Below are 23,904 nucleotides of genomic sequence, written 5' to 3'. Positions count from 1 at the left end.
CTGTTCGCCTTCCAGCAGAGGTCCATCCACCCGGTCACTTTCGCAGGTACAGTGCGCATCTGCTAGAAAACGTCCGATGGAAGAGGCCTTCCGCGCACGCACTGGGTCGGGTGTTGGCAGCGCTGGTGGACAGCGGGCTGGTGATGGACGGGCTGCTGGTGATCGACCGCCTGGGCCGCACCAACGACCCCTTCATCCAGGCAGGCGGCACCGTCACCACCTACCAGCGCAGGCTGGGCGCGGCCGACATGGACCACCACTACTACAGCGCCCTCGAGGTCGGCTACAAGGTCAGCACAACACACTCGGAGCGGCCGCCTGCAACATTTAGTCAGATTCAGTCAGATTTCGCGGGCGCCTAACAGCGGGTGATGATGATGCTCGCAGATGGCAGTGCGGATGCAGCAGCTGTGGGACCCGCTGCTGAAGGCGCGCGCTCACATCCTGGAGCGCTCGCCGACCAGCAGCACGACGGCCAGCTCCAGGTCCTCGCAGACGCCCAGCACCGTTCTGCGGCCCGCCGACCCGCGGATCGTGTCCACCAAGAGCGAGGGGGTGAGTGGCGAGGCCTCGCCGTCGGCGTCCCTGGAGTAAGTTACGACCAGCCGGTCCCGCAGATCGGGCAGGCCGTGCGCGCCGTGATGGGCCCCTACTGGCACTACGCGGAGATGGTGCCGACGCTGACGGCCGCCGTGGTGCTGGGCTGCGCGCTGCCCGCCCCCTCGCCGGGCCCCGGCCAAGGCCAAGGAGTCCTCCACTTCCTGAGGGTGCGCGCCCCGGGCCCCTTCCCGCTGCTTCCGGCCGAGGTGCGGCCCCTGCAGGCCGGGAAGCCGGGGGACGAGCGCTTCTGCAGGCTGCTCGTCGACGCCGAGGGCTTCGTCCGCGGCGTGGACTGCCTGGCCGTGGAGGTGGGGGCGGAGCGCGGAGCCAAGCGCCGGGCCGTACCGCGGCCCGTGTCGGGTCGGCGTGACGATGATGGATCTTGCCGCAGCCCGTGCCCCTGGACATGATGGTGGCGGCCTACGGCCAGCACGAGGACGGCCTGGGCGACGTGGCGGACTTCTTGAACGTGCTCAGCTCGCCGAACAAGATGGGCGTCGTGTACCCCCGTGACCCCTACCGGATGAACGAGCGGCAGCTTGACCTGGACGCCATATTCGTACGTAGCCGCGTCGTCTGCGGGTTCTGAGGCCACAGGTGGTGTGTTTCTGTCGTCCTCGTTGTACGCTGTCCGTTTGGGTGCAGGGCTTCCCGTCGTGCAGCCTGGTGCCCGCGGTCATCGCCGCCCTGCGCAGCAACAACTGGGACCCGGTGAGGCGGTGCCCGATGGGCTGCCTATACGGCGAGGCGCAGACGGCTCTCGCTTCTGGCCGCGCTGGCGCCAGCTGGCTAACAACGCCGTGCTTCTGGCCGCAGCTGGACGCGGCGAAGCGGGTGGAGCTCCGCTCGCAGTGGTCCGAGTCCGGGGCACAGCGCGCCATCGAGGACCGCGTCGCCAAGCTGCTGCGCGAACACGGCTTCAACGTGTTCTCCCACGAAGTGCGGGAGGCCGTGCGCGAGCTGCTGGAGTCCCAAGAGGGCTGGAAGTAGCGCCAAACCCAATGCGGGACAGTGCCTCCGTCGCGCTGTCTCTCTCGCACCCCCACGGGACGCCCCAAGGAGAGCGAGGGAGACAGCGCGACGGAAAGCGCCGCTCGGAATCGGCATGCAGAACGTTATTGCGATGCGAAATAAACTGGCATCGCGGCGGGGCGGCCGCCGCCTGCACGGGCCGCTGGCGTTTTCATGACGAGGACCGCGACGACAGGCCGGGATTTCCGGATTTTCGTGGGGTAATGGGCGGCCGCACGAAGGCGAGAAGCCAGGCCGCGAACCAACTTGGAAGGCGCGAAGTTGGCGGCTTGGCGGCGCCCGTGTGACCGGCACGCCGGCACGCCGAGGTGCGAGGTGGATGGGTGTTGTGACCTTTGCGACCTCGCGTAGGGCCTGGCGGCAGGCCTGGCAGGCCTGAAGGGCGTGCTGTAGGACAGCCGCGACCCCCCAATGCGAAGGGCACGTGGACGACGACGAGGACGAGGCGAGGCGCCTGTTCCCCTGCCAGAAAATGATCTTCATCGGCGTCGAGTCACCCCCCATAAGGTCTGGAAATTGACTACAAACCGACCGACGTCATCCGTCGATTCAAAGACGATTCCTGGACCTCGGGCTAGCCGGAGTGACGGGGCTTATCTCGGACTTGACTCTTGGCCAGGCTCCCCGACGGTAGCTGGCGCTTTCGACGACTGCAATATTTTATTCGCAGTCAAATCCTGACAGGAGAATCACTTGATGGGCATTAGGGGCTCAGCTTTCCCCTGGCGACGCGATGTGCCGCGCGGCCAAGGCGCAGCCGTCGGCGTCACACACTCACACACATGCTGAATCGGTGTCAAGTTATGGCAAGCGTGCATCTCGTTTACTTTCATCATCCCCGCAGCAGTTTCTGAGTCCCTCCTCCGAGCAGCACTTCTGTTTTCTCCTCAACCAACAGTAACATTTCTCTCTTCATGTTTTTTTCTCAATTCGCCGCGACTCGTCTCGCCAGATGCCCCGGTCGGTTCATGGTGCCGATTATGCCGATTTCTGGTCATGCTGGCCGCGGAGGCCGCGGTCATGCCCAGCGACTGATTCACTGATTGACGACTTTGACACGGCGCTTTCCCCTCTGGGCGAGTGGAGGCTGGGCTCCGAATGGGCACTGGACGCTCCGCTGGCGTGATGACCTCCGCAGATGGCGTCGATGGCGTAGATGGCGTCCGGCCGCAGCCACCGACCGCGCAGCACCGCACCGCACGCAGGTGGCCGAACACGCGTGGCCTAGCGTGGCCTAGCGAGCCGCCGGCCAAAATGAGGTGACCGCCAGTGGAGCCACGGCCGCGGCCAATCTAACGCGGTCGCCAACCGACCGGCCGAACATTGTGAAGATCCTAATCAAGTTGGACAAGTTTTCCGTCAAGGTGTGGCCGGTACCCGACGGAGCCGAGGAGCGGCGGGCTGCTTCATTTGGCATGCGTGCGCGCGGCTGCGCGTGCTCCCCGTTTTCTACTTGCCTCCGCACCGCCCAATTTCGACTCTACAAAACGAATTCTGAAGTAATTTTCCGAGAAACGTTTGAAATTTCACCGAGGCAACTCAGCCCCTTTCCCCCTCTTTTCCACACACTGATGTTGGTCGTCACTGCCACGCTGGGCCTACAGTGTAGGCATCGTGCCGCCAAAAGTTTTTACGCCCTCCAACTTGCATGGCGAGGGGTGGAGGCTCAGCACCAGCACCGCCATGAGCGCGTTCGCTGGAGGCGATAGGCGATTCCAGGGGACTGCTGCTGGAACCATACCGCCGCCGTGGGAAACGAACGACAAACTGTCGCGCGTTTCCGTCAACACATCACACACTCCGGGGGGCGGGGGCAGAGCCTCGGTGTATGTGTGTATATGAGGTAGTAGGTAAAGAAGAGCGTATACTGACATTTGGCCGCCTGCACGGGAAAGGAGGCCGAAGTCCTTCCTTGCATGAAATTGTCAATCACATCGAATAAAGGGACGAGATAAGATAACGGTGGCCACAAATCAATTGCCTAGAGACGCGGCCGTCAGGGTCACGTCACACTGTCAAGGGCCCGCTTGCTGCGGCTCTTTGATTTTCTCCTCCTCTGTCACACGTAAGTAAGGCCACACGACGTGTGTTTTAATCCCGCAGCTGCTGCCGACAAGATTTCGAAAAAAAAGGGGGCTTCCGTCGTCGTACGTCGAGTGCCCGGCGTCGTGGCGCGTCGCCCCTAGTCGCCCCCCGTCCCCGTCGCGTGCGTCGGCGCGCACCTGCTCACAGAAAAGGGGGAGGGGGCACTGCTAGGACCACGCAGGTGCGAAGAGGGAGGCCTCATCACGCAAGCACCCGGTTGTTTGTTGGTGTGAGTGTGTGTGTGTGTTTGCACTGGCACACGCCTTGTGTGTGCGTGCGGGCCGGTGCCATGTGGGTGGGTGGGGGAGGGAATGCGGCGGGCTTGGCGTTGCTTCTGGTCCTGGTAGACTTCCTGAAGGGCCTCTCTCTTCCGACCACACGGACACGGGCCGCGCGGGCCGCGCTAGGGCCTACCTGCGTCCACTCTCTGGAGTAAGAGGGCTGCGGCCGCTGCGGGGGTGGGGGTATCCGGAGTACTCCGGAGGGCCGCCGGCGGGGCTGCGGCGCCGGCGTGGCGGTGGAGGGGGCCTTTCTCTACCGCCGCCGCCGCCCCGCTCTGCGTGGCCGGGCCGAGGCGGTGCGGTGGGAGAAGGGAGAACGGGCGGAGAGCGCAGCGCAGCGCGCGCCAGTCACCAGCGTGCCGATCCCCGGCCAGGTCCTGGTCCCCGTGAAGCCTGTACAGCGCGCTTCCCCACCGCCGAGCGCCGCGACGCTAGACGTCGCCGTGCCCGCCGCCCCGCCGACGCGCTCGCACGCGCGTGCGTGGATAAAAATACGCCGCCGCCGTCTTGGCCTTCTTGGACTTCCATCAGGGCGTGACAGACGCGCCACCCGCCCCTACGCCCCCTCCGGTCAAGCCCCCGCCAGCCTCCGCGTCGACGGACGGCCGGGCAGGCCAGAGGCAGGCCAGAGGCAGGCCAGGCGTCGCGACGACGTCCCGCCCCGCGAGTGTCGCCCGTCTCGCCGCGTGTGTTGAGTGAGCAGCGTGCAGCGCCAAGTGATTGTGCCAGTGTGTGAGTGGCTGCAAGTCCCAAGTGACTGGCGGCACGGCGTTGCCGCGGCCGTCGCCTCTTTGGCCGGTTTGTGCGCGGAGCCTTGTGGAGCCTGGTGGAGCCTACGCGGAGCGGCAACGTCGGCAGCCCTGTGCCCGTCTTGCCCGCGCTGCTCATTGGGCATCCCGCTGGGCCAAGCCGTCGTCTGCCGACGATGCGGATCAACGGCAGGGATGAAGAGGACGCCAACAAGTCAGAAATGGGTAAGCACACAAGGGCCGAGGCCGCTTCCGACTCTTCGCCGCGCGTTTGCAGTGTGGTGTCCCAGTGTCGCAGGCGCTATCGGGAGCAGATTGCCGGCGGCTAGCCCAGTGCGGCCCAGTGCCGCTATCTGAGGCTTAGCAGCTGCTTAGCGGAGCAGCGGAGCCAGCGCCAGCCTGCCAATTCGAAATCCTGGTGGGGTCAAGTTTCGCCGACTGCAGCAGTGCGCAGCAGCGCACTTTGCACAGCCTGGACTTCCCTCCCCTGCGCATTCGATGAATGATGAGGCCGCCTCCCGGATCCGACGAACTGAACCGGTGGCGGCCTTTTTCGACCGGGTACCCGGTGGCCTGGCGGCCTGGCGGCGTTGCCTGAGCAGAGCTCGTCTGCGAGTTGAGTACCTTGACGCCGGCTGGCCGCCGCGCAGCACGGCGGGCGGGCCCGCGCCTCGGCCCGCCGTGCGCCGTGTGCCCCGGGGTGTGCTCGGTTACACTGTACGCGCCGTGCACTGTACACGCGTCCCGTTCACGTTCCCACACACGGCGGGGCCACGGCGGGCACCACAACAAAAACCACGCCGCGGTATCGTGCCTCAGTCCAGGCGGGCAGGCAGGCCGCCGAGGTGCATTCCTGTCATCGCTCCGGAGAGGAAAAGGGATGGCGAGAACCGGCTGCTTGGGAGAGAGAGAGGGACACGGAGAGAAGGGAAGGTTCGCCGTTCTCTTTAGACCGGTACGAAACCGGGCCGCGGCGTGGCGTGGCGTGGCCGCGGGTCGAGAGTGGAGCCGAGCCCCCCGGCCACACGGCCACCCTCGCCGCCCAGGACGCGGAAGTCCCGTAGAGGAGAGGGAAGTCCGAACGATAAATTGAAACACTTCCAGGCGGAATTAGGACACCGCCTCTGCCGCAAAGATCCTCCTCAGTCCTCAAAGCTCAAAAATAAACTTGGGGAGTAAACTTTATTTTTCTGGAGGCTTGCGGCTTGCCCAGAATCGTCTTTTCGTGGTGGTTTTCTTTTGTTTTCTCCGAGGATTCGTCGGCCGGGCAGGCCGGGCTGGCGGCGGCTGGCGGGCTGGTCGGTGATGCGTGAGGTAATGACGATCATCTGACGGCACAGCAGTAGTTGTTGTGGTCCCGCCGCGTCCCGCCGCGTCCCGCTGCCTCAGCGAGGCTAGAGCCCCAGCCCTGCCGGCCCTGCCCTGCCCGGCGGCCCCGCGGAACAGTCACGACATCGGCCAGGCCGTCCGGCCATCCGCGAGGGGGAAGGGCTCGGCGTCGAGTTTTGTGTTTTGTGTTTGCAAGAGCCGCGGGATGCGCGCCGCGCACCGCGCTTTCGCGACCGCGGCGTTTCCTGCAACCTCCACCCGACCAGGCTGCACCAGGCCCGGCATTCCTTCCGAATGCAGCCATTTCTTTGTGCGGAAAAACAGTGTGGCCACCTAGCCGCGCCTGCCGATGCCGACATGGCTGTGGGTCAGTGGAATGCGGCTTGGCTTGCATGGCGGAGTGGTGGAGGCGCGGGGGGACCGCGGCGGCGGTACCCGCACCGTTCCCGTCGGCTCAGTCGGATCACACCCCCCTCAGGCTCAGCAGCCGAGCGGTTCCGAAGAGTCGTTTTGTCTCTCTCTCGCACCGCTACGAGACGCCCTGTGAGCGCGACAGAATCAGTGTGCAGCAGGCATAGGGGCGTCTTCGCGGCTCCCACGCCGCACCACGTCGAGGACCCGACGCCGTCGTGATGCCGCGTCGCTTTCGACGCCACGACCGCCAGGGAGTGTGAGAGAGACGGAAGCGGTTGACATAACCCCGACCCGTCACTGACTCGTCACTCGGCGGCCCGTCGTGCCAAAGCAGTGCCCGAGGCGGTTCCCGTTGGATGCCGGCGGCGGAAAGAGAAAGCCACACCGACGTTTTCGGATCCCGGGTTGAATGCATCGGGTATGCCGAGGGCAGGGCGTTGCAGGAGCTGGGTTGGGTTGGGTTCGCCAGCTCGCCCCGCCCGCCGCCGCCCAAGTCCCTGGAGTCTACTGGAGCTTTGCCGCTTTGCCGCTGGAGCCTGGCTGCTTGGGCCGGCTTGGCTTCGGCCCTCCGCCTGGCCGGGCTCGGCACGGCGCGGCCGCGAGCTGGAGCTGCTGTACGTGCGCCAGGACGCCAGGCTGCCCGGCCGGCCGGTCAAGGACCGCGCCGTGCCTTCCGCGGGCTGGGATTCCGTCGCTCCTGCAGCCGCTCCTGCAGGGCAGCAGCCACTTGGCCGACGCGGGCCGGGACGGTCTTGCGTCTTGCGTCGGGCTGCATTTCACGTTTCAGCCGCGGCGCCGCGGCGTGCGATATCCACTCGCGTCCCACGGATATCGCCTCGCGGTCGCGGGCCGGTCGTAACGCGACACCGGCCTCACCACACACCGCCCTGCTCGCGCGCGCCTGTGAGTGTGAGTGTGTGTGCGAGGGGCGGGGGACTGCTTATTTTGAACCGTCTCCACTGAGGCTCAAGTCACTGCAAGTCGTTACAATTTGTGCGCCCCACGTCAACTGCCGCCAACCCTTCCCTGGCCCCCGTTCCGCGTGCCCGCAGCCGCCACCGGTGCGAGGAGCGGCGTCTCCGAGTCGCAGACGCGTCGCGAGAGCCCCTGTCCTGCGGCGGGGCGGGCTCCACCACGTCGGCCTGGCCAGCCTCGGGGTCATTCCTCATCGGTTTACGACCGTTGGAAGGACATTAGCCCTGGTCGCCGGCGCGCCGCGCATGGCTGCCTGCATGCCTGCCTGCATGCCTGTCGGGCCCAACGGGTGTATTCCTGACGTGAATCAGACATTCGGTGGTCCCCCTTTCCCCTCCTCCGACGGGAGGGGCGGGAGAGGTGGGGGCAGCGGAGGCCCTTTGTGGACCCCCCGAGGGGGCGTTGGCGTCGCGTCGGGTTCCGGATCATCAAACCGCAGAACACAGGACAAACACCCGACCGACCTACGGGGGAAGGGGGCGGGCTACACTCCGAATCGAACTGGCTTTTTAAACGTCCGTTTCCGGAAGAAGCAAAGTCGCCTGCTTTCAAAACGGCCCCTCGTGGGAGAGAACAGGCGGCAGAGCGGCCGAGAAGTAAGCGGAGCCGCTTCGCGCCGCACCGCCGCACCCTGCTAACGAAGGAACGAAGGCCATGTATGTAAAATGTAGACCGGCTGCCGGGCTTGCCGGGCTTGCTGGGCTTGCCTCGCGGGGTGCCGGCGCCGCACGCCGCCTAGGCACCGCGCACGGCGCACGGCGCGCACGTCTCGGGCAGGAAGGGGAAGTCCACTGGAAGTCCAGTCCATTTGGGGCGCCGCTGGAGCCGCTGGAGCCGGGACAGGCCGGGGCCGAGGCAGTGTAGTGGTTGTACTAGTCCGCGGTCGCCGGCACGCTTCGGCATCTACCCGGCAACACCCGACGCGTTTCGTTTTATTCCACGTATTTTCAAGAAGGGAACATAGCAAACAATCTCGGGCCAGCGCCATTCCGCGAGAGGAGGCTTCGCCGATCCTGATAGCGAGGGGTGCGTGGCTGCGTGGCGCGAGCCGCGCGAGCAGGAAGTAGCGGTGCCGGACTCGACTCCCCGACTCGGCTCGCATTTGCATAAACCTGCAGGCACGCCGCACTGTAGGCCGCACGGAAACGAATGTGTGCCGAAGGAAGCGGCAAGGGCCCCGCGCCGCCGCATGCATGACTCTCTCCGGCCCGGCGGAGACACAGACACCACGAACCGATGATGGCGGGCAACGAAATGCCAAGAAATAAGGCGGAACACGAAGAAAAACACGAGAGGCGGCGCGGAGAGCAGCGAGCGAAAGAAAACTCTGGAAAGAAAAAGAGATTGGCCGGCGGCCAAGCCCGCCCCGCGCGGCTCGCTCGCACGCTCCGGTCTGAAGGTCTGACCCTTCATCAGCAGTGCTGCACGGCGCGGCGCGGCACGGCACGGCGTGCGCGCTAAGCTGCAGGACGAGGCCGCCACGCCCCGCCACTCCCATCTTCAGGTCAGAGACCCCGCGAATGCCTGTGAGCCGCTGCCGCTGCGTCTCGGCGCATCCTCGGCGCGATATCGTTATTGTCTGGGATGCACATGCATACACACACACACACACACACACACACACACACACACACGCTCACACACTGGCAGGCCGGCTGGGAAGTCCTTCGCGGGCCGCTGCCTCGATGCGGCGGCCGCGGACTATGACTGTTGTCGATTGCACGCAAATTTGTGGCTCGCCGGCTGCCTCCTTGTTGGCGGTGCGTGGGACGCCTCGGCGCGCCGACGATGGAAACGAAGCGCGCGAGATTCGCACCTCAGACGTGTCGCCCTCCGCTCCGCCCTCGCGTCCCGCGCGCCGCTCGCCGCGCCGGGGAAAATAATGCAATTGTTTTGCACGGCGGCGGCGCGAGGCTGCGAGGCTCCCCGACGACGGAGACCCCGGCGGTCGGCGACGACGCTTTCCATTTTGGGGCGCCGGGCCTTTGGCCTTCTGCTGCTCCCTAATTCAAGTCTCCGGGGCCAGGGCGAGGGGGCGGGGGCAGCGGAGAGGGCCGCCGGGGCGGGAGAGCGGCGCGCCGCGGCGGTCTGGTCTAGTCTCTCGTCGGCATGAATGGACTCGTCAACGGCAACGGGGCCTCGCGGTGTACCACGCCTCCCCCCCTTTTCCCCGCCGATCGCGGATCGCTATTCGCACGACGAGGTGAAAGGAAAGGGTGTGTCAATTCGGATCGGTTCCCACGGCCTCGCCCCGCCCGCCACAAGCACACCGGCAGCAGCAGCAACAACGACAACGAGAGCAAGATGACCTCGTTGGCCGCGCCGTTGCGACAATACCCGCAGCACCGTACCGTGCGGTAGGGTACTTGTCGGGCGCCGCGGTACGACAGTACGACCTGGTACCCGTCGCCGTGCCTGGCCGTGCCTGGCCGTGCCGTGCCGTGGCCGCACGCTGCCAATAGCAATGTGAATACGTAACCGGGGCCCACGCCCGCGGTCGGTACTGTGTCGTCGTCGTCGTATGGAGTGCCTGCCGACGTCCTGTCGGAACTCGTTACAACCGGCATTGTCTCCTCCCGCCAAGCGCCCGCCCCGCCCCGCCCCGCCCCGCCCCGCCCCGCCCCGCCGCGCCCAGCCCAGCCGGTAGGCTTGTTGGTCGGTACGCCCCCTACTAGCGGTGAATGCGGCGCATTGGGTGGGGCACGCGCACACGCATACCAGACGACAGGAACGGTCAGCCCTTCGAAAGCTGAAGCCCCGGAACGCCCGGGCGGTAGGCAACGCGGGCACAAGCGTGCCGCCGGGTTGCCTAGCCGAGCCCCGGGGCGCCCGGGCGGTAGGCAACGCGGGCACACGCGTGCCGCCGGGTTGCCTAGCCGAGTCCCGCAGGCGCTCCGGACGCGACGCATCAGGACTGCGAGCGGGACTTACGAACATGTCCGCCACCGCGCCTGGGGGCGACAAAGCTAAGCTTGGCCTAGATCGGGGCGTGGCGGTGTGGGGCGACGCTGGCGCCGTGTACATAGTGCGAGGGCCAGCCGGCCAGCGGGGCTTCGCTGCTTCGCTTCGCGGCGAGCCTTTCTGCTTGGCCGGTTTGTGCGGTGCTAACCATTTCAAGGTGGCGGGGCGCGGCGCGGTTATGGCCCGCCACACTACTACAGGCACTACAGGCGCCGCCCCAAAACTTACGTCACCGTTTTACACGCCGCCGCCTCGAATGCCGTTGACCTAACCTAACCTTTGGATGCACCTTCGCGGGGGAAGAGTTGAATGAACGCGAGCCGGTAGATCTTATGAGCTGCAAGCAAGAAGCAGGGGAGAGGCGTATTGCTTTCCAGGCGGCAGACTAGAGCGGCAATCCCCTTGGGACGGTCTGGAGGTGAGCCGGGCGGAGTGGGAACGCTCTGCTGGGAACGAGAACCCATCGCGTCGCCCGGGGCACCGCCAGCACGCCAGCACCGCGTCGGGATTACGCCAGACAGACCACTGTCGGGTCGGACGGAGTCGACGGAGTGCGTCTGGCAAGGTCTCGGCCGCTCAGGCCTCAAGACCTGAACCTCGTCTCGGCGATAACTGCCGGCCGGGCCCCGGAGCCCCGGAGCCCCGGAGCGGTCGGCGAGGTGCATGACCTTGACTGGGTTCCGGTAGGCGACACGGCGCGCCACTGTCAAGTCGCCGCGTCGCCGCCAATGGCCGATGCTTTTCGTCGGCCGGAAAAAAGGGAGGGGCAAAAAGGCTCCGCCGGCGAATTAAGCCACCGACGCCGACGCTGCGGCCGCGACGCCGCGGAGGAGGAGGAGGTGGAGGAGGAGGAGAAGAAGAAGGAGGAGGAGGAAGACGGCCGGCTTCGGCGTCGTGGGGTAGGAAGCAGGAAGTGGCCTCAGCACTGGCACACAATAAGGGCCTCGCGGATAACGGCGCGGCGACGCGAGAAAGCACTGAGCGGGCCGTGCAGGCCGTGCAGGGCCTCGGCGTGGAGGGCCAGTGTGTCCCCACGGCGGCGCGGCCGTCGCGGCACTCGGCCCATCGGCGCCATCAGCGAGGCAGCACGGCGATCAGCCTCCAGAGATAGCGCCGGGAACAATCTGTTTGAAAGGCGCGCCGCGACGCCGCCGGCCGGCCGGCCGGGGCAGCGGGCTGGATCCGAACAGCGCTCTGTCTCTCTCGCACTCCTACGGGACGCCACGCCAGTGCGAGAGAGACAGAGCGACGAAAGCGGCGTTCGGACGCCGCTGCCGTCAATCACCGATTACCGTCGCGGCCGCGATTGCCCTTCGAATGGAGCATCGAGCGCGGCGCGCGCCGCATTGTGTCCGCCCCGCCGCCTTCTTCTTGGTCTCGGTCTCGGTGATTGTCATGTCGGCGACGCGCGCCACGCCGCCGCGGCCAAGCGCCAAGCAGCGGAGGGAGACCTCAAATCAAAAGCAAACTCGGCCAATGAATTCTTCGGCGAGAAAGTGAGCGCGACAGGCCGCTCCGTCGACCTGCTGGTGAGATGAGCCTGGGTTCATGCAAATCGCAACTGCATCGGCGGCGTCGCGTTCGCCGCAAAAACACCCACAGGACTTCCCCGTGCTGTCACAATGTAAAAGCAGGTCTTCAACTGTGTTTGTGCTCCGAAAGCCGCTGCATCAAATCGGGAATGTTTTTCTTCCTCGGCGTGCGCGGCGCGCGGCGTGCGCTGCTGTAATAGAGGCGCGGGGGACGACGGCCACGCCGCGCGCACGCCGCCGTGTGATCGCTGCCATAACATTTCACTTTGCCTGCGTTGCCTGCGCTGCCTGCTTTGCATCGCGTTACCGCGGCGTGTGTTTACACGTGATGACTCACAGCAGCCCATCCATCGGCCATCAATTTACGTCCCACGCGTGTCGCCGCTGTCGCCGCTGCGTCGCATTCCCCGCAGTTCAGTGCATCCGCGGGCCGATGACCGCGACACCGCGAGCACACCATGCAGTGCCGGCCGAGTGGTCACACTATACCCGCCGTCACCGTTTCGTCACTCCAGCCTACTAGAGTGACCACTCGTCCGCCCGATATGGCCGCTCGAACTCGACGTGCTGCTCCTGACTGACGTCGTCCGCGCGACCTTGGGATGGACCGACGTCGAGGCACTCCGCACCAGGGTTGTGGCCATGTACGGCGTGCCCGCGGCCCCCGCGGCCCCCTCCCCGCCCGCGGTGGACCGGCGGACCCCCGGCGGGGCGGACTGCCAGTGGGCCATCAGGCCATCATCAAATACTCAGCGGCGGCCTCGGCCGAAAGAAAGGGAGTCGCCAGCGCCAATTCGGGACGACCACGACGACCACGACCACGCCGACGATCGGACCGCGGCGGCGTTTACGGCCGCCATCATCGCCGCGGGAAACTACTGCGAAAGACGACGACGCGGCCGCGTCAGCAGCGGTCAGTCGTCGCCCCGCCTCCCTCGCACTCATGGAGCACTCCAGTGTGAGCGCGAGAGGGATGGAAGGAGAGCACGGTGCGGAAGCAGCCGCAGCAGCCGTGCAGTTGTGTCCAGTTGCGTCCAGCCGCTCGTTTGTCACTGGGGGGGGGGGGGGGGGGCAGCGAGTGTAGGGTGTCGCCGAGGCCGCGCCGCGCTGTCGGTGGCTCGGAACGGCAGCGCCTGATTGGCTCACGGTAATGCGACACCACGTGACGGACGGCGACGGCGCAGCGACAAAATCGCTCCGCTGAGGCGTCCCTAGAGAACAACATGGGCCGGGCTGTCGCTCGGGGAGAAGCTGGCGGCGGGGCGCTGGGCTGGCGGCTGTGCCTGCAAGACCGGCAGGACTCTCATGTTAATTCAATTAGGACCGCGCTTGAAGGCGCGTGGCGTGGCGGCGTGGCGTCCCGGCGGCGTGCGGCAACGAGCACGGCGTGTGACCCAACGCCGCGCCGTCCCGCCCCGGCGCCGCCCTGGCTGCTCCGGTTTCAAAACCGCGCTCGCGAATTTATTAGACTATGAATGAGACGACCGGGCCGACGGGCCGGGGGGCTGGGTTCACGACGACGGCCTCAGAGACCACGGCCCGGCCGACCGTGCGCGGGTGATGAAGCACGCGGTCTTGCTGCTCTCGAGGTGCACTCGCGGTGCACCCGCGGCGCCGTGTTGCGGTGCACGCCCTGCCCTGCACTGCAAGTAGCCGGGTGTGAGGGCGTGAGGGGAAGGGGCGGCCTGGGGGGCGGCAGGGCATGTCGTCGGGGACCTTTCACCTCTCACGCCTTTCACGGGGGCCAGCCAGCACGGGCCGAATCCGAACACAGTTTTCGTCGCTCCGTCTCGCTCGCACTCATGGGGCGTCCCGCACGGGTGCGAGAGAGACAGACGGACGGGCTCCTCACTCGGAATGAGCCTCCAAGCCAGCCAGCCTCCGGGACGTGCGGGCGAACCCGGCCGACCCGTGTTTCCTCGCGGGGGGTCTGCCTGCCTGGGCTGCCCGGCCGCTCCGAGGGGCCCGGCAGGCCCGGCCCGGCGGACTAGATTCCACGCCGTACACTTCTCCGACGAGAGGAGCAAAAAGATCCTGCCGTTTAATAAACATAACAATCAGCGAGGACCTGGAGCGGTGCTCGGTTTCTTTCAAACGCCATTTATTATCCTTTTTTTTTGCTGAGTTGGTCGGCCTGCGCATCCTGGCCGGGCAGCAGCAGCAGCAGCGCTCCATCATCATCTTAATATCCGCGAGTGTTGGCACGCCTGCTTTCGCCCGGATCCATCGCTCGGCGACACGGCCTCGGCGACACGGCCTCCACGGCCTCGGCGAATGGGATGTCGTGGAAATAAAACGGAACGAGAGACGCGCATTCCGCGCACGCGTTAGAAAGTCGCCTGCCTCGTTAAATACCGTATGACAAATTCAGACTTTCGTCGGAGTAAAAGTATGCAAGACGTGTTCTGTCTGCACTGTAGGCAGGTCGCGGCGACGGGACAAGCAAAGCAGTTGCCTTCACAGCATGCGTTGACTGGCAGTGACCAGCTCCAGCATTGATACCGATGATGCAGTGCCCACGGCTTCAAGTGACCGAACTATCCCGAACTCTCCCGAACTAGCAGCACACTCCCTCGCCGCCACTGGACGGCCCCTCCTCGGGTCCCGTTGCCGTACGTTGCCGTACGTTGCCGCTGCCACGTCCACAGCCTCGCGGTGCACCTTGCTAATGCCGGGGCTGGGGCTGGACGTGCCGGCCTGCCAGCCGGCCGGCAGCAGGGGGCGGGGCCCGGCCAGGCCCGGCCGCGACTCGCACCTGCACGACGACGAGCGATCGCGCTGCCGCCGCGGGGATTCGAACCCGCCACCAGTGGGGCCGGAGTGGAGAACGCTACGCGCGCGGCTGTAAATGTTGCGCTGGCGTGCCGCGGGGGTGTAGTGCCGCATCGCGGTCAGATTAGCAAGACGGCGCAACACGCAGCGCGTCAGCACTATCGGCGCGGTGGATCGGCGCCGCGCTCGCAGCGCTTGCAGCGTCGCGACGGCCGGGGCGTTCCTCGCCGACGGCCGCGATCCATCTGGACGCCAGTGCCGCACAATGACGTGACGGGCAGCGCACTGCACTGCACTGCATGCGGAAGCACAGCGAAGCACAGCGAAGCGCGGCCAGCAGCTCGAGCAGGACAAGGAGGCGGAAGAGGCGACACCGTCGTCCTCTTTAAGGCCTCGGATCGCCACACATTCCCTTCCGTTTATTTATTTTGAATCATTGCGTGTGGTAACGCCGTTCCCACGGCGATGAATTGAGGATCGTACTCCTGGGCCGCCCTCGTTGCCGGCCGCCCGGCCGCCTTGCGACATGCAGGACCAAGGACCACGCGGCCGTGGCGCAACGTCCAGTGGTGCGCGCACCGCGGGGACACGACGTCGTCGTCGTGATGGTCGTGGTGGACGCGCCGCACGCCGCCGTGGCGACCTCGCGCAGTGGCAGTGATGAGTCACGTTGGCCGTCCAGGCCTCCAGGGCCTCCAGGAGGATCCACGGGGATCGGCTGGGAGGAAGCGGCCCGGTCCTCTGCTGTTGCTGCTCAGCCAGTGTGTCGGGCCGGCGCCCAGCCCTGCGTGGCGGCGTGTGGTGTGACATCACCGCCGCGGGGCGTGCAGGGTGGGGCCTGGGTTGGCCCCCTGCATCCGGGCCTCTGTCTTGACGTGCACGGGGCGTGGTCTCTCCTGCGAGGCCCCGCCGCGCGAGCGGTTCACGCGAGTTCACGGTTCAAATCCGTTGTTGTGCGAGTCTTTTTGGTGCGTCTGGCCGTCGGGCCCCCTGAGCACGGTGCTCCATTCATGCCCGGCCGTGCCAAGGCCTTGTCGCGTGCGGCGTGCGCGTCCGGCAGCGCGTCGCCACCGCGTCGCCACCGCGTCGCCACCGCGTCGCCACCGCGTCGCCACCGCGTCGCCACCGCGTCGCCACCGCGTCGCCACCGCGTCGCGTGGAATGCGGGGGGAAGGGCAGCACGCTGACGGGGAGCTACGGGACGCGGGACGCCAACCTCCATTCACCCCAACCGACCGGACCGGCACCGGCGAGAATCGGTCTGGAATGGAGCCAAGGCGAGCCAAGGCTCGCTAGCCGAGGCTTTGTTAGCACGCTTTTACTCGCGGCTCGCCCCGGCGCGCGCGGATTCGGCACGGAAAGCCGCGGCTGTCATCGCCAGAGAGGAAGTCTCTCATTAGCCGAGAATCAATGGCGGGATAGGTGAGGCGTGAGATTCCCCCGTCCCGACCGTCCCCCTGCCCCTCGTGAGAACCGCCCCGACCCGGCTGGCCAGTCCATGGGGCAGTCAGCGTGCCCCATGCCCCGCGGCATCCGCCGGCTTGAAGCGCTTCAAGCGGCCGAAGCGCGCAAAACGCTGCCCGCCTCCCCCTCCCCGTCCCCGTGGAGATGAAGGATTAACGCGCGGGTTGGCGACGGGGCCCAGGGCAGCTTGCCGTCGCCGCGGCCGTCGCGGGGCGGGGACGGCGGGGACGACGGCGACGCCGTTTCCGGTCCACGGGGTCGGCGATGACGGCGCTGCTTTTACGCTTCGGTCGCCGCAAATAGTAGCTGAATCTTTTCGGTTCCATCTCGAAGCGCGTCCCCGTCCCCCCGCTCCCCGACTCACGGCTCGCTGTTTTCGCGGTGGCGCGGTGCTGGGTGCCGCGGTGGCATGTTTTCCGCCGGTATTGTTTGACAGGGGACCGGGGCTGGCTAGGCCCGGCTGCTCGCGGCGCCGCGCCTCGTGTGTTTGTCAACCTGTCACCTCTATTATTAGTCATCGGCGCGGTCCGCGGTGGCGCACCGGCACAGGCAGCGCGGCGCTCCACTGCGCTCCACCGCCTCCCCGCGGCCAGTTTGCTCGAGGGGGCAAACTCCACGGAAACAAAACGCTGTGGAACACGCGGCCCGCCCGCGTCCGTAAAAGTGCGGAGCGGAAGGGCGGAGGCCGCGGCGCCGCGACGCGTCCGCACCGCCGTCGCCAAATTTAGGGAGCGTCGCGGGTCCCTGTTCCCTGCTGCCTGTTTATGATGCAGCGCGAGCCTCCCTGCAGGCATGCATGCCCCGCGCCGTGCGCGTGCGTTCGCCCGGCCGGCCGCGGAGACTTGAACGCAGACGGAGCTCGAGGAGGAGTACCACGTCAACGGCGGTACTCCGAGCCAGCCAGGGACTTCCCTGCATAATGGCGTCGTACCAAGGGCACCTTTCAGTCCTGTCAAGGAAAGAAGTCCGAGCGGGCAACAAGTTTTCTGTTTCAACGACGTGCCAGTGCCGTCACTTTGACGAGCGGTGTGTTGGTGGGGCACATCCGGAGCGCGGGCTCTGATTCGCAACAGTGCGCCGTGGCTTGTCTCTGTCGCACGCTCCACGGATCGCGCCGTGAGTGCGAGGGAGACAGGCTGCCGGAGTGCAGCGGTGGGCACACTGGCGCGCCAAGCCAGTCCGCGCCATGTCGATGACGGAATCGATTCGACTTGTCATTCGTACGAGGGCGCAAAGTGCTCGCCGCGCCAAACCGCCTCAAATTGAAAGATGAAAGCACTCGTTGGCGGCGAGCTTCGTCAGCTTCGCCCGGCCGCGCCGCGCCGCGTTTGGTTCTGCACGTGCCTGGGCATAGTGTGAGCAGTAACGACGGCCGCAGGACCGAACCGCGCATTCGCTTTGCATGTTCGCGCGCCGGCGCCGGGAATCGAACCCGTGCCGGCGCAAACGGCGGCGGCGCGCGTCCTCCTCCTTCAGGGTGGCCAACCTTTTTCCCTGCGGTGTGCGCGCGTTGCTCAAGTTGGCGGGGCCGGAATGCCGCATGCCGCGCAGCCGCGCCGGCCAACAACGCGTTCGTGCCAAACGGGGCTCTCCCCGGGAGGGCGCAGCGGGCGCAGCGCGGCTCATTGTATGCGAGTCCTCGCCTCGCGTCCTGGCTCGGCGACGTCGGCGACGCCCCGGCCCCGTCGCGTCATCGGCCACGTCACCGCGGCACCCCTGCGAGTGCGTGTGTGCGCGCGCGACTCGCCCCGTGTAGCTCCAATTAGTCCGATTAGCCGAACGTGTTTTGTTTCTCCGAGTGAGTGTGTGTGCATGTTGTTGCCTCGCACTACACGCACTGCTTGTGGGCGGGGAGGAGCGCCCTGGCTGGCAGCCCGCCACGTCCACCTGCGCGGCCCGCCGCGGCCCGCGATCCCCGGCCGCCCCGTCTCGTTCGTCTCGTTATAGCAACAAACAGCAAACGCGAGGCGGGGCGCCGCGCACTGCAGCAGAGCTCTGTCTCTCTTGCACTCAGGGGGCACTGCGCGCGATGAATGGTGTCGAGGCGGCACCGCGTAGCACCGCGGTGCGTTGCCCCTCCCCCTCCACCTCGCGTAAATTGACAATTACCCGGCCGGATGAAGTGCGGGATAGCTAAATCGCTGACGGGGAAGCGGGGCGGGGGCAGAGGCCGGGGCGTCAGGGCCGGCGGGCTGCAGCTCGCTGCCGCCGCGCCAAACGTCCGCCCGTCCGCCCGTCCCGCCGCCTCTCCATGCAGTATGCCGCTGCACTGTATTGGCGCCAATAGTCGGGCGCGGCCAACGGTTGCCAACGGCAAGGCAATTAAACGGAATGAGCTTTACTTTGATTGCCTGCCGCGGCCTCGGCCGGACCTGCGCCAGACTACTCGATTGCCTGTCGACGTGACGAGCAGCGCCCCGCCTGTCTACGCCTCTCAAATTGGCGCGTTTATTTTGCACGGGTGATGGTGATGATGATGATGCCGGGGGCGGGGTACTATGAGACGCGCGGCTGGACAGGGGCTTAGTGAAGCGTGGCCGGGTGGGCAGCGGCTGAAGCGGGTCGTGTCATGACCTTCCTCGTGTTATGTTCCTGGACAAAAGATACTTTGTCCAGGGTTATGTTGGTAACGTAACATGTTTGTGATAACTTTCTGCCGGGGCTTTTTGGCAGCGCCCTGCCCCGGACGCCGCCGCGCCCCGCCGCGCCCGTCGACCTGACATAACGCGAGGAAGGACATGCTCTGCTTGCCAACCTGCCATCACTTTGTTCACTTTGTGACGGCGTGTTTCCCAACCTGGCGTCGTTGCAGTTCATTTCCTTCCACATCCTGGAACCACCCCCTCCCCTCCAGGAAATCAGCCCGCTGTTGCACGCCGCGGAGCAGTCCCCAATGGCCGTGACCTTGGCGGAGGGGTGCACGGGGTGCAGCGGGACGCGTGTGGCGGCGGCCCGGGGTGCAGTGTGCAGTCACGCGAGACCCTCGCCTGACGGCGACCTGGAGGCGGCCGGTGCAGTGCCACTAGTTTTCCAAGTGCGCCACACGGGAGAAAGCTAGCGGGCGGGTATTTCCCGGCCATAAGTTGACTCTCGGTGTTGTTGCGCCACCGCTCCTGACGCGGGGGTGACTTTGCGAAGCTTTGTTGCGCCAAAGGCCGCAGCCCGCCGCAGCCCGCCCAACCGGCTGGGTGGCTCACCCGGACGGGGCCTTCCGGGCCGCCACCACCCGCCACGCCGTGGACACTAGGGCACTGTAAGCCACCGAGGGCCTGAAAACCATGTAACAACGGAGGGTGGGATACTTGACCCGAGGACGTTTTAAAATGGGTCGATGCTGAAGGCCGGGCATTTTGTTTCGCCATCGGTGTGGCACCGTGACACCCGTTGGTGTGACAGTGACAGCCGCGGGCGGACAATGTCGGACAAATGTCGGACAGGCACTCCGCCCTCGTCCTCGTCACCTTGGCTGCCTTGGCGCCTCTAAAGCGCCGCGATTAGAGTCGCCCGCTGACCGGCCAGATAATGCCTGTCGCGTCAACAACAACAACAACCTCATGACTTTTGTTTCGTTTGTTGCAGGTATGTATGCTGAGGCGTACTGCGCGCAGAGCGACAGAGCGGGAAAGGTCCAGCAAGGCGGTGAGGTTTATGTAGTATCACATCCACTTAGTGTGAGGGTATGCTTCATCCTACAGTAGTGAACAAAGAAAAACCTCTTGGTCAGTTTGTCGAGCAGGGTCGAAAACGAGGGCCCGGCGAGACAGAGCTGGGGCTCAGGTGGTGCAGGTGATCGTTTTCGGGGGCGAGGCGGAGGGTTGGGCCGTTGGGCCGGGTGGAGGCAAAGCAGGATGTCCGCATGGCCGCCTTCGCCTCGGAGGGAGTAGTAGAGCGAGAGCAAGCGAGACGGCGGCCGAGCCGGGCACAGGATGCGCCGAGCCACGCCAAGCTAGTCGAGCTCCTCAAGCAGCTGCTGCCTGACCGGTGCCTATAGTGTAAGGGCCTCTTATTTCCACCGTGCGACGTCATCGACATCGTTGGCGTCATCGTGGATCCGACGGCCCGACCCGACCGCCGCCAGAGCGCCGCGGCGTTGCTGCTCTAACTTTTCGATAGGCAACAATTTGGTGCAAGCCGGAAATCCATCATAGACCGGCCTCTCCAAAGTGAACTCTGTTTTTTGAAGACTGGGCGTCTTTCACAGTTCATACTACTAGTGTACTGTACATCAGCGGGAGTCAATCGCTGGGCAGCGCGGCAGCGCGGGCCGGGGAGTTCGGGGACCGGCCGGGGGAAGGGGGAAGGGGAGGGAGGGGGCCGCGCGGCCGCCGGGCGAGCGCGCGCGAACGAATCAGCTGTTTCTTCCCCCTCCCGTCTTGGTGCGGCCTTCATTGTGTAGCCGCCGCTCCGCTCCCTCACCACAGCGGTCCTGTGGCGCAACGGATAACGCGTCTGACTACGGATCAGAAGATTCCAGGTTCGAATCCTGGCAGGATCGATTCTCTTTTTGCGTCTGTAATTGCTTCTTCAAAAAATAAGTCTACAATTTTTAAAGTCTCAGGTTCAATGGGAGGTGTACCACATGAATTATGTCTGTCGATAAGTCACGTTGGGCAGGTGGGGTGGCGGGGAGCGCTGAGCAGATGTGCTGCGCCGCTGCGCCTGCTGTCATAGGCCAGGTGCCAGGTGGTGCTCTCGACAACCCATAACGCACCTGCCCATCCTGCGAGTGGTGCCGTACCCGTTGCTGCCCGTTCACGCGATTGGTAAAATAAATTTAGGTCGTCCGTCCTTCCTGTGTAGGCACATCCGCACATCCACCCCCGTCGAGGCACCGCCAGTGTGGTGGCGGTGCATCAGCCGAGTGCATCGCCCCGCGGGGTGCAGTCTCCGCTATTTTCAGCCGCAGGATGGAGAGACGCGGCGCCGCGCTGGCTTCCCCGCCGACGCGGCGACGCGATGACGCGATGACGCGACACGCCGGCCGGTCTAGTCTGACCCCACCGTTCCTTTTCGGGAATGCACCGAACGCACCGGGCCAAGGCCTCGCGCAGCGCATCGCGCCGCCAGCACTGCAAGGCCGTCGGGGCGAGGCCGTCCGGTGCCGTCGGCCGGGGCGGGGCGGGGCGGGGCGGTGGACGGAGCGGACGCGGTGCAGCTGTTATCAGAGCCCTGCCGCGCCAGCGAGGGACCCGCCCAGCCCGCATCTGCCGCAAGGGCGGAGTCGTTCCGAGAGCCCGTTTTCGGCAGGTCTCTCTCGCACCTACTGGGACGCTCCTGAGAGCGAGAGAGACGACTCTAGCGGAATCAGTCTGCAGCGCGGTGTGCGCCGCGGCGCCACGGCGCGGCGCTAGGGCGGCAAGGGCACGCCGCGGGCCGCGGGGCGTGCGTCCTGCACTTCTGCGTGGGTGCACTGCGCAGCGCCACGTCGCCTCGTCGCCTCGCCACGGCGCCACTCTAGCCTCTAGCGCCACCCCCAGAGCGGGCTCCGCCAGCCCGCCCGGCCCGCCCCTGTCTTCCTCGTATCGACCGGCTGCGGCGCGGCGCGGCGGCACGGCGGCCCCGCGAGCCACTGCGAGGCGAAGCGCCGCCCCGCGCCATGTGTTGCGAGGGGTTGGCAGCCCTGCCGTGTTGGTGGATGCAGGCAGTCCGTCGACTGCAGGCCAAGTAGACCGTGCTGCCCGCCGTGCTGGCCGCCGAGCCTCGGCCGCCTCGGCGCAGTGCTCCGCGTGCACCTCGTCCGCGCAGTCCCCACCGTGGTGCCGTGTTGACGTCGTGCGTGGCCCGCGGACCCTTGGCCGTCCCTGCCGCGTTGACCTGCACCGCGTTCCCGCGCCTAGAGGGCACCGTGTCCGCGGGAACAGCAAAGTGCGTGGGCTCGAGGACGCCGTCGACATCCGTCGCGGACGGGAGGGTCGTCCCCAACCATTCAAGAGAGCGGTTCGCTGTCATCAGCGTCGCGCCGCGAAGTCCGCGACGCACAAAGTCTCGACGTCGGACCAGCTCGCCACGACGCCCCTGGAGGCCGTCGCCGTGCTGCCCGCAACAAGGCCGTCGCGTCCCCCATGCCGGTCGTGTACTGCCCGCACACACCCTCGACGCAGGGCGCCGCGCCGCAGCCCAGGACGCCGTCGCCTCCCCCGCGCAGGGAGGGCAGGGTTGAGGTTATGTCGAGCACCGCAGGCAGTGCTGCCAACGCCTGCTCGTTGGCCTTGATCCTCCAGCCGGCGGTACCGGCGTCCAAGCCCATCTGGATGAGCGCGGAGCGCGCGCGCAACCACCCCATGCACGCGTCTCGCGCCCCGCGCCGCGCGCGCCTCGTCGCGGACCTCGAGGGCGCCCACGCCGCCTGAAGTCCAGTGCGTCTGCCGGCCCCGCCGGCCGGGCCCTGTCCGTCAGCTGACGCGTGACGTCACTGGCCGCGTGCGCCGTCCGGCCGTCCGGCACCACGCCGTACAGTCCGCAGTGAAAGTGCTGGATGGACCATTGTGACTAGTGAGTGTTACGTTGTGACGCGCCATCGGTCTGACATTCATCATCGCGAGGCCCGCGGCGCCGCGTGGGCCGCACCGCCGCACTCACGCGGCACTCGGAGCACTTCGAGGACTCGGGCTCGGGATGCTGCGGCGGCGTAGCGCGCGTAGCGGCACAGCGCGCCGGAAGTGACTCTGCTGGCCGAACCTGCTCGCCCTGCGCGCTGTGGCGGTGAAGCGGCGAAGCGGCGTGCCTTCGGTCTTCGGTGCGCTTCCCTGGTCGCCCAGCACCGAGCAGCACGCCCTGCCCGGCCGCGCGGATTCTATTTGAATAAGCAAATGGCGGTGGCGGCGCCCTGATGCCGCGGGCCGCGGGGCCGTGGCCGCAGCGCTTTAGTCGGCGGGGCCCTCGAGCGGCGGCTTGTCGCGGCGCGGTGCGTCGTCCTCGTCGCGGTGGTGCTGTGTCGTGACGTGCGTGAGGAGCAGCAGCAGCAGCAGCGCGCGGTGCCGGCCGGCAGCATGGCGTCCTCGCCCGGCGCCGTGTCCGTCTCGGGGCTGACGTCGCCCCGCGACTGTATCAACATCGTCGTCGACGCCTGGAGTAAGTGGCAGCGGAAAGCAAAGTGGCAGCGAGATTGAGATGCCGGCGGCGGGAGTCGAACCCGAGGCAGAGGCGGAGCCCATGCAGGGCGCATGCAGATTAGGTGCAAGTTGTTTTAATTGCCGCGGGTCGTTGTGTGGGTGTTGGGGGAGGGGCGGGCGAACAAAAGCAGTGGGGTGGCGAGGCGCCGGGGATGCTGCTTGTTAGCGCACAGCGCTGCGGTGAGCCGAGCCTGCCGAGCCGCGCCGTGGAGGGACATTTCGCCTGACATGGAGTCGTACTTGGGCCTGCCGCCAGCCTGCCGCCGCTCGGCGCAGTAATTTCAGCGCACGTGTACTGCGCCTTGTAGGGTGGCCTGGCCTGGCCTGGCTGGCCCGGTGACATTACATTACCCACAGTTCAACGACCAGGTCACTGCGTCACGTAACACCCGCCGCCTTGTGTTGTTTTCGAGAGCTTTTGGTTCGACTCGTCCTCCTCCAGCTAATCTTGACGCGCTAGGCTACGGGCGCTCTGTCTCCCTCGCACCATGGAGACACACACTACGGACCGCCCCGCGCGTGCGAGGGAGACAAGCAGCGTTTCGGGATTAGACGGCAGGGAAGGCCTCGAGAGCCGTAAGGGGATAGGCCGACTAGG

General features: G+C 66.4%; 2 protein-coding genes and 1 non-coding gene across 7 annotated transcripts in view; all 3 read left to right on the top strand.

Moving 5' to 3' along the window:
* The first annotated feature begins 3 nt into the window (after positions 1-3).
* On the top strand, positions 4-594 carry LOC117643546 (cilia- and flagella-associated protein 61-like). The gene is made up of 2 exons (XM_034382489.1): positions 4-290; positions 388-594. The coding sequence occupies exons 1-2, from the start codon at positions 144-146 to the stop codon at positions 592-594; spliced, it is 354 nt and encodes a 117-aa protein (XP_034238380.1). The 5' UTR covers positions 4-143.
* Positions 595-3,643: 3,049 nt separating this feature from the next.
* The window catches only part of LOC117644276 (echinoderm microtubule-associated protein-like 2), a 30,351-nt gene continuing 10,090 nt past the window's right edge, over positions 3,644-23,904 (top strand). For 2 of the 5 annotated variants that reach the window (XM_034383639.1, XM_034383598.1), the window contains exon 1: positions 23,153-23,265. In XM_034383639.1, the coding sequence (XP_034239530.1) occupies positions 23,184-23,265 (82 nt within the window). In that variant the 5' untranslated portion in view covers positions 23,153-23,183. Of the gene's footprint in view, positions 3,698-4,639; positions 4,973-19,773; positions 19,834-23,152; positions 23,266-23,904 lie in introns of those variants that run through there. The other 3 variants (XM_034383607.1, XM_034383616.1, XM_034383622.1) reach the window with 3 other exon arrangements.
* Positions 20,617-20,689, top strand: Trnar-acg. Its single transcript has one exon. It is a non-coding gene; the product is annotated as a tRNA-Arg (tRNA).

Source organism: Thrips palmi, unplaced genomic scaffold, assembly GCF_012932325.1.
Source record: "Thrips palmi isolate BJ-2018 unplaced genomic scaffold, TpBJ-2018v1 HiC_scaffold_1, whole genome shotgun sequence".
In the NCBI taxonomy this organism is placed as follows: domain Eukaryota; kingdom Metazoa; phylum Arthropoda; class Insecta; order Thysanoptera; family Thripidae; genus Thrips; species Thrips palmi.
The sequence above is the reverse complement of the archived record's forward strand: the minus strand, read 5'-3'. Positions and strand labels throughout refer to the sequence as shown.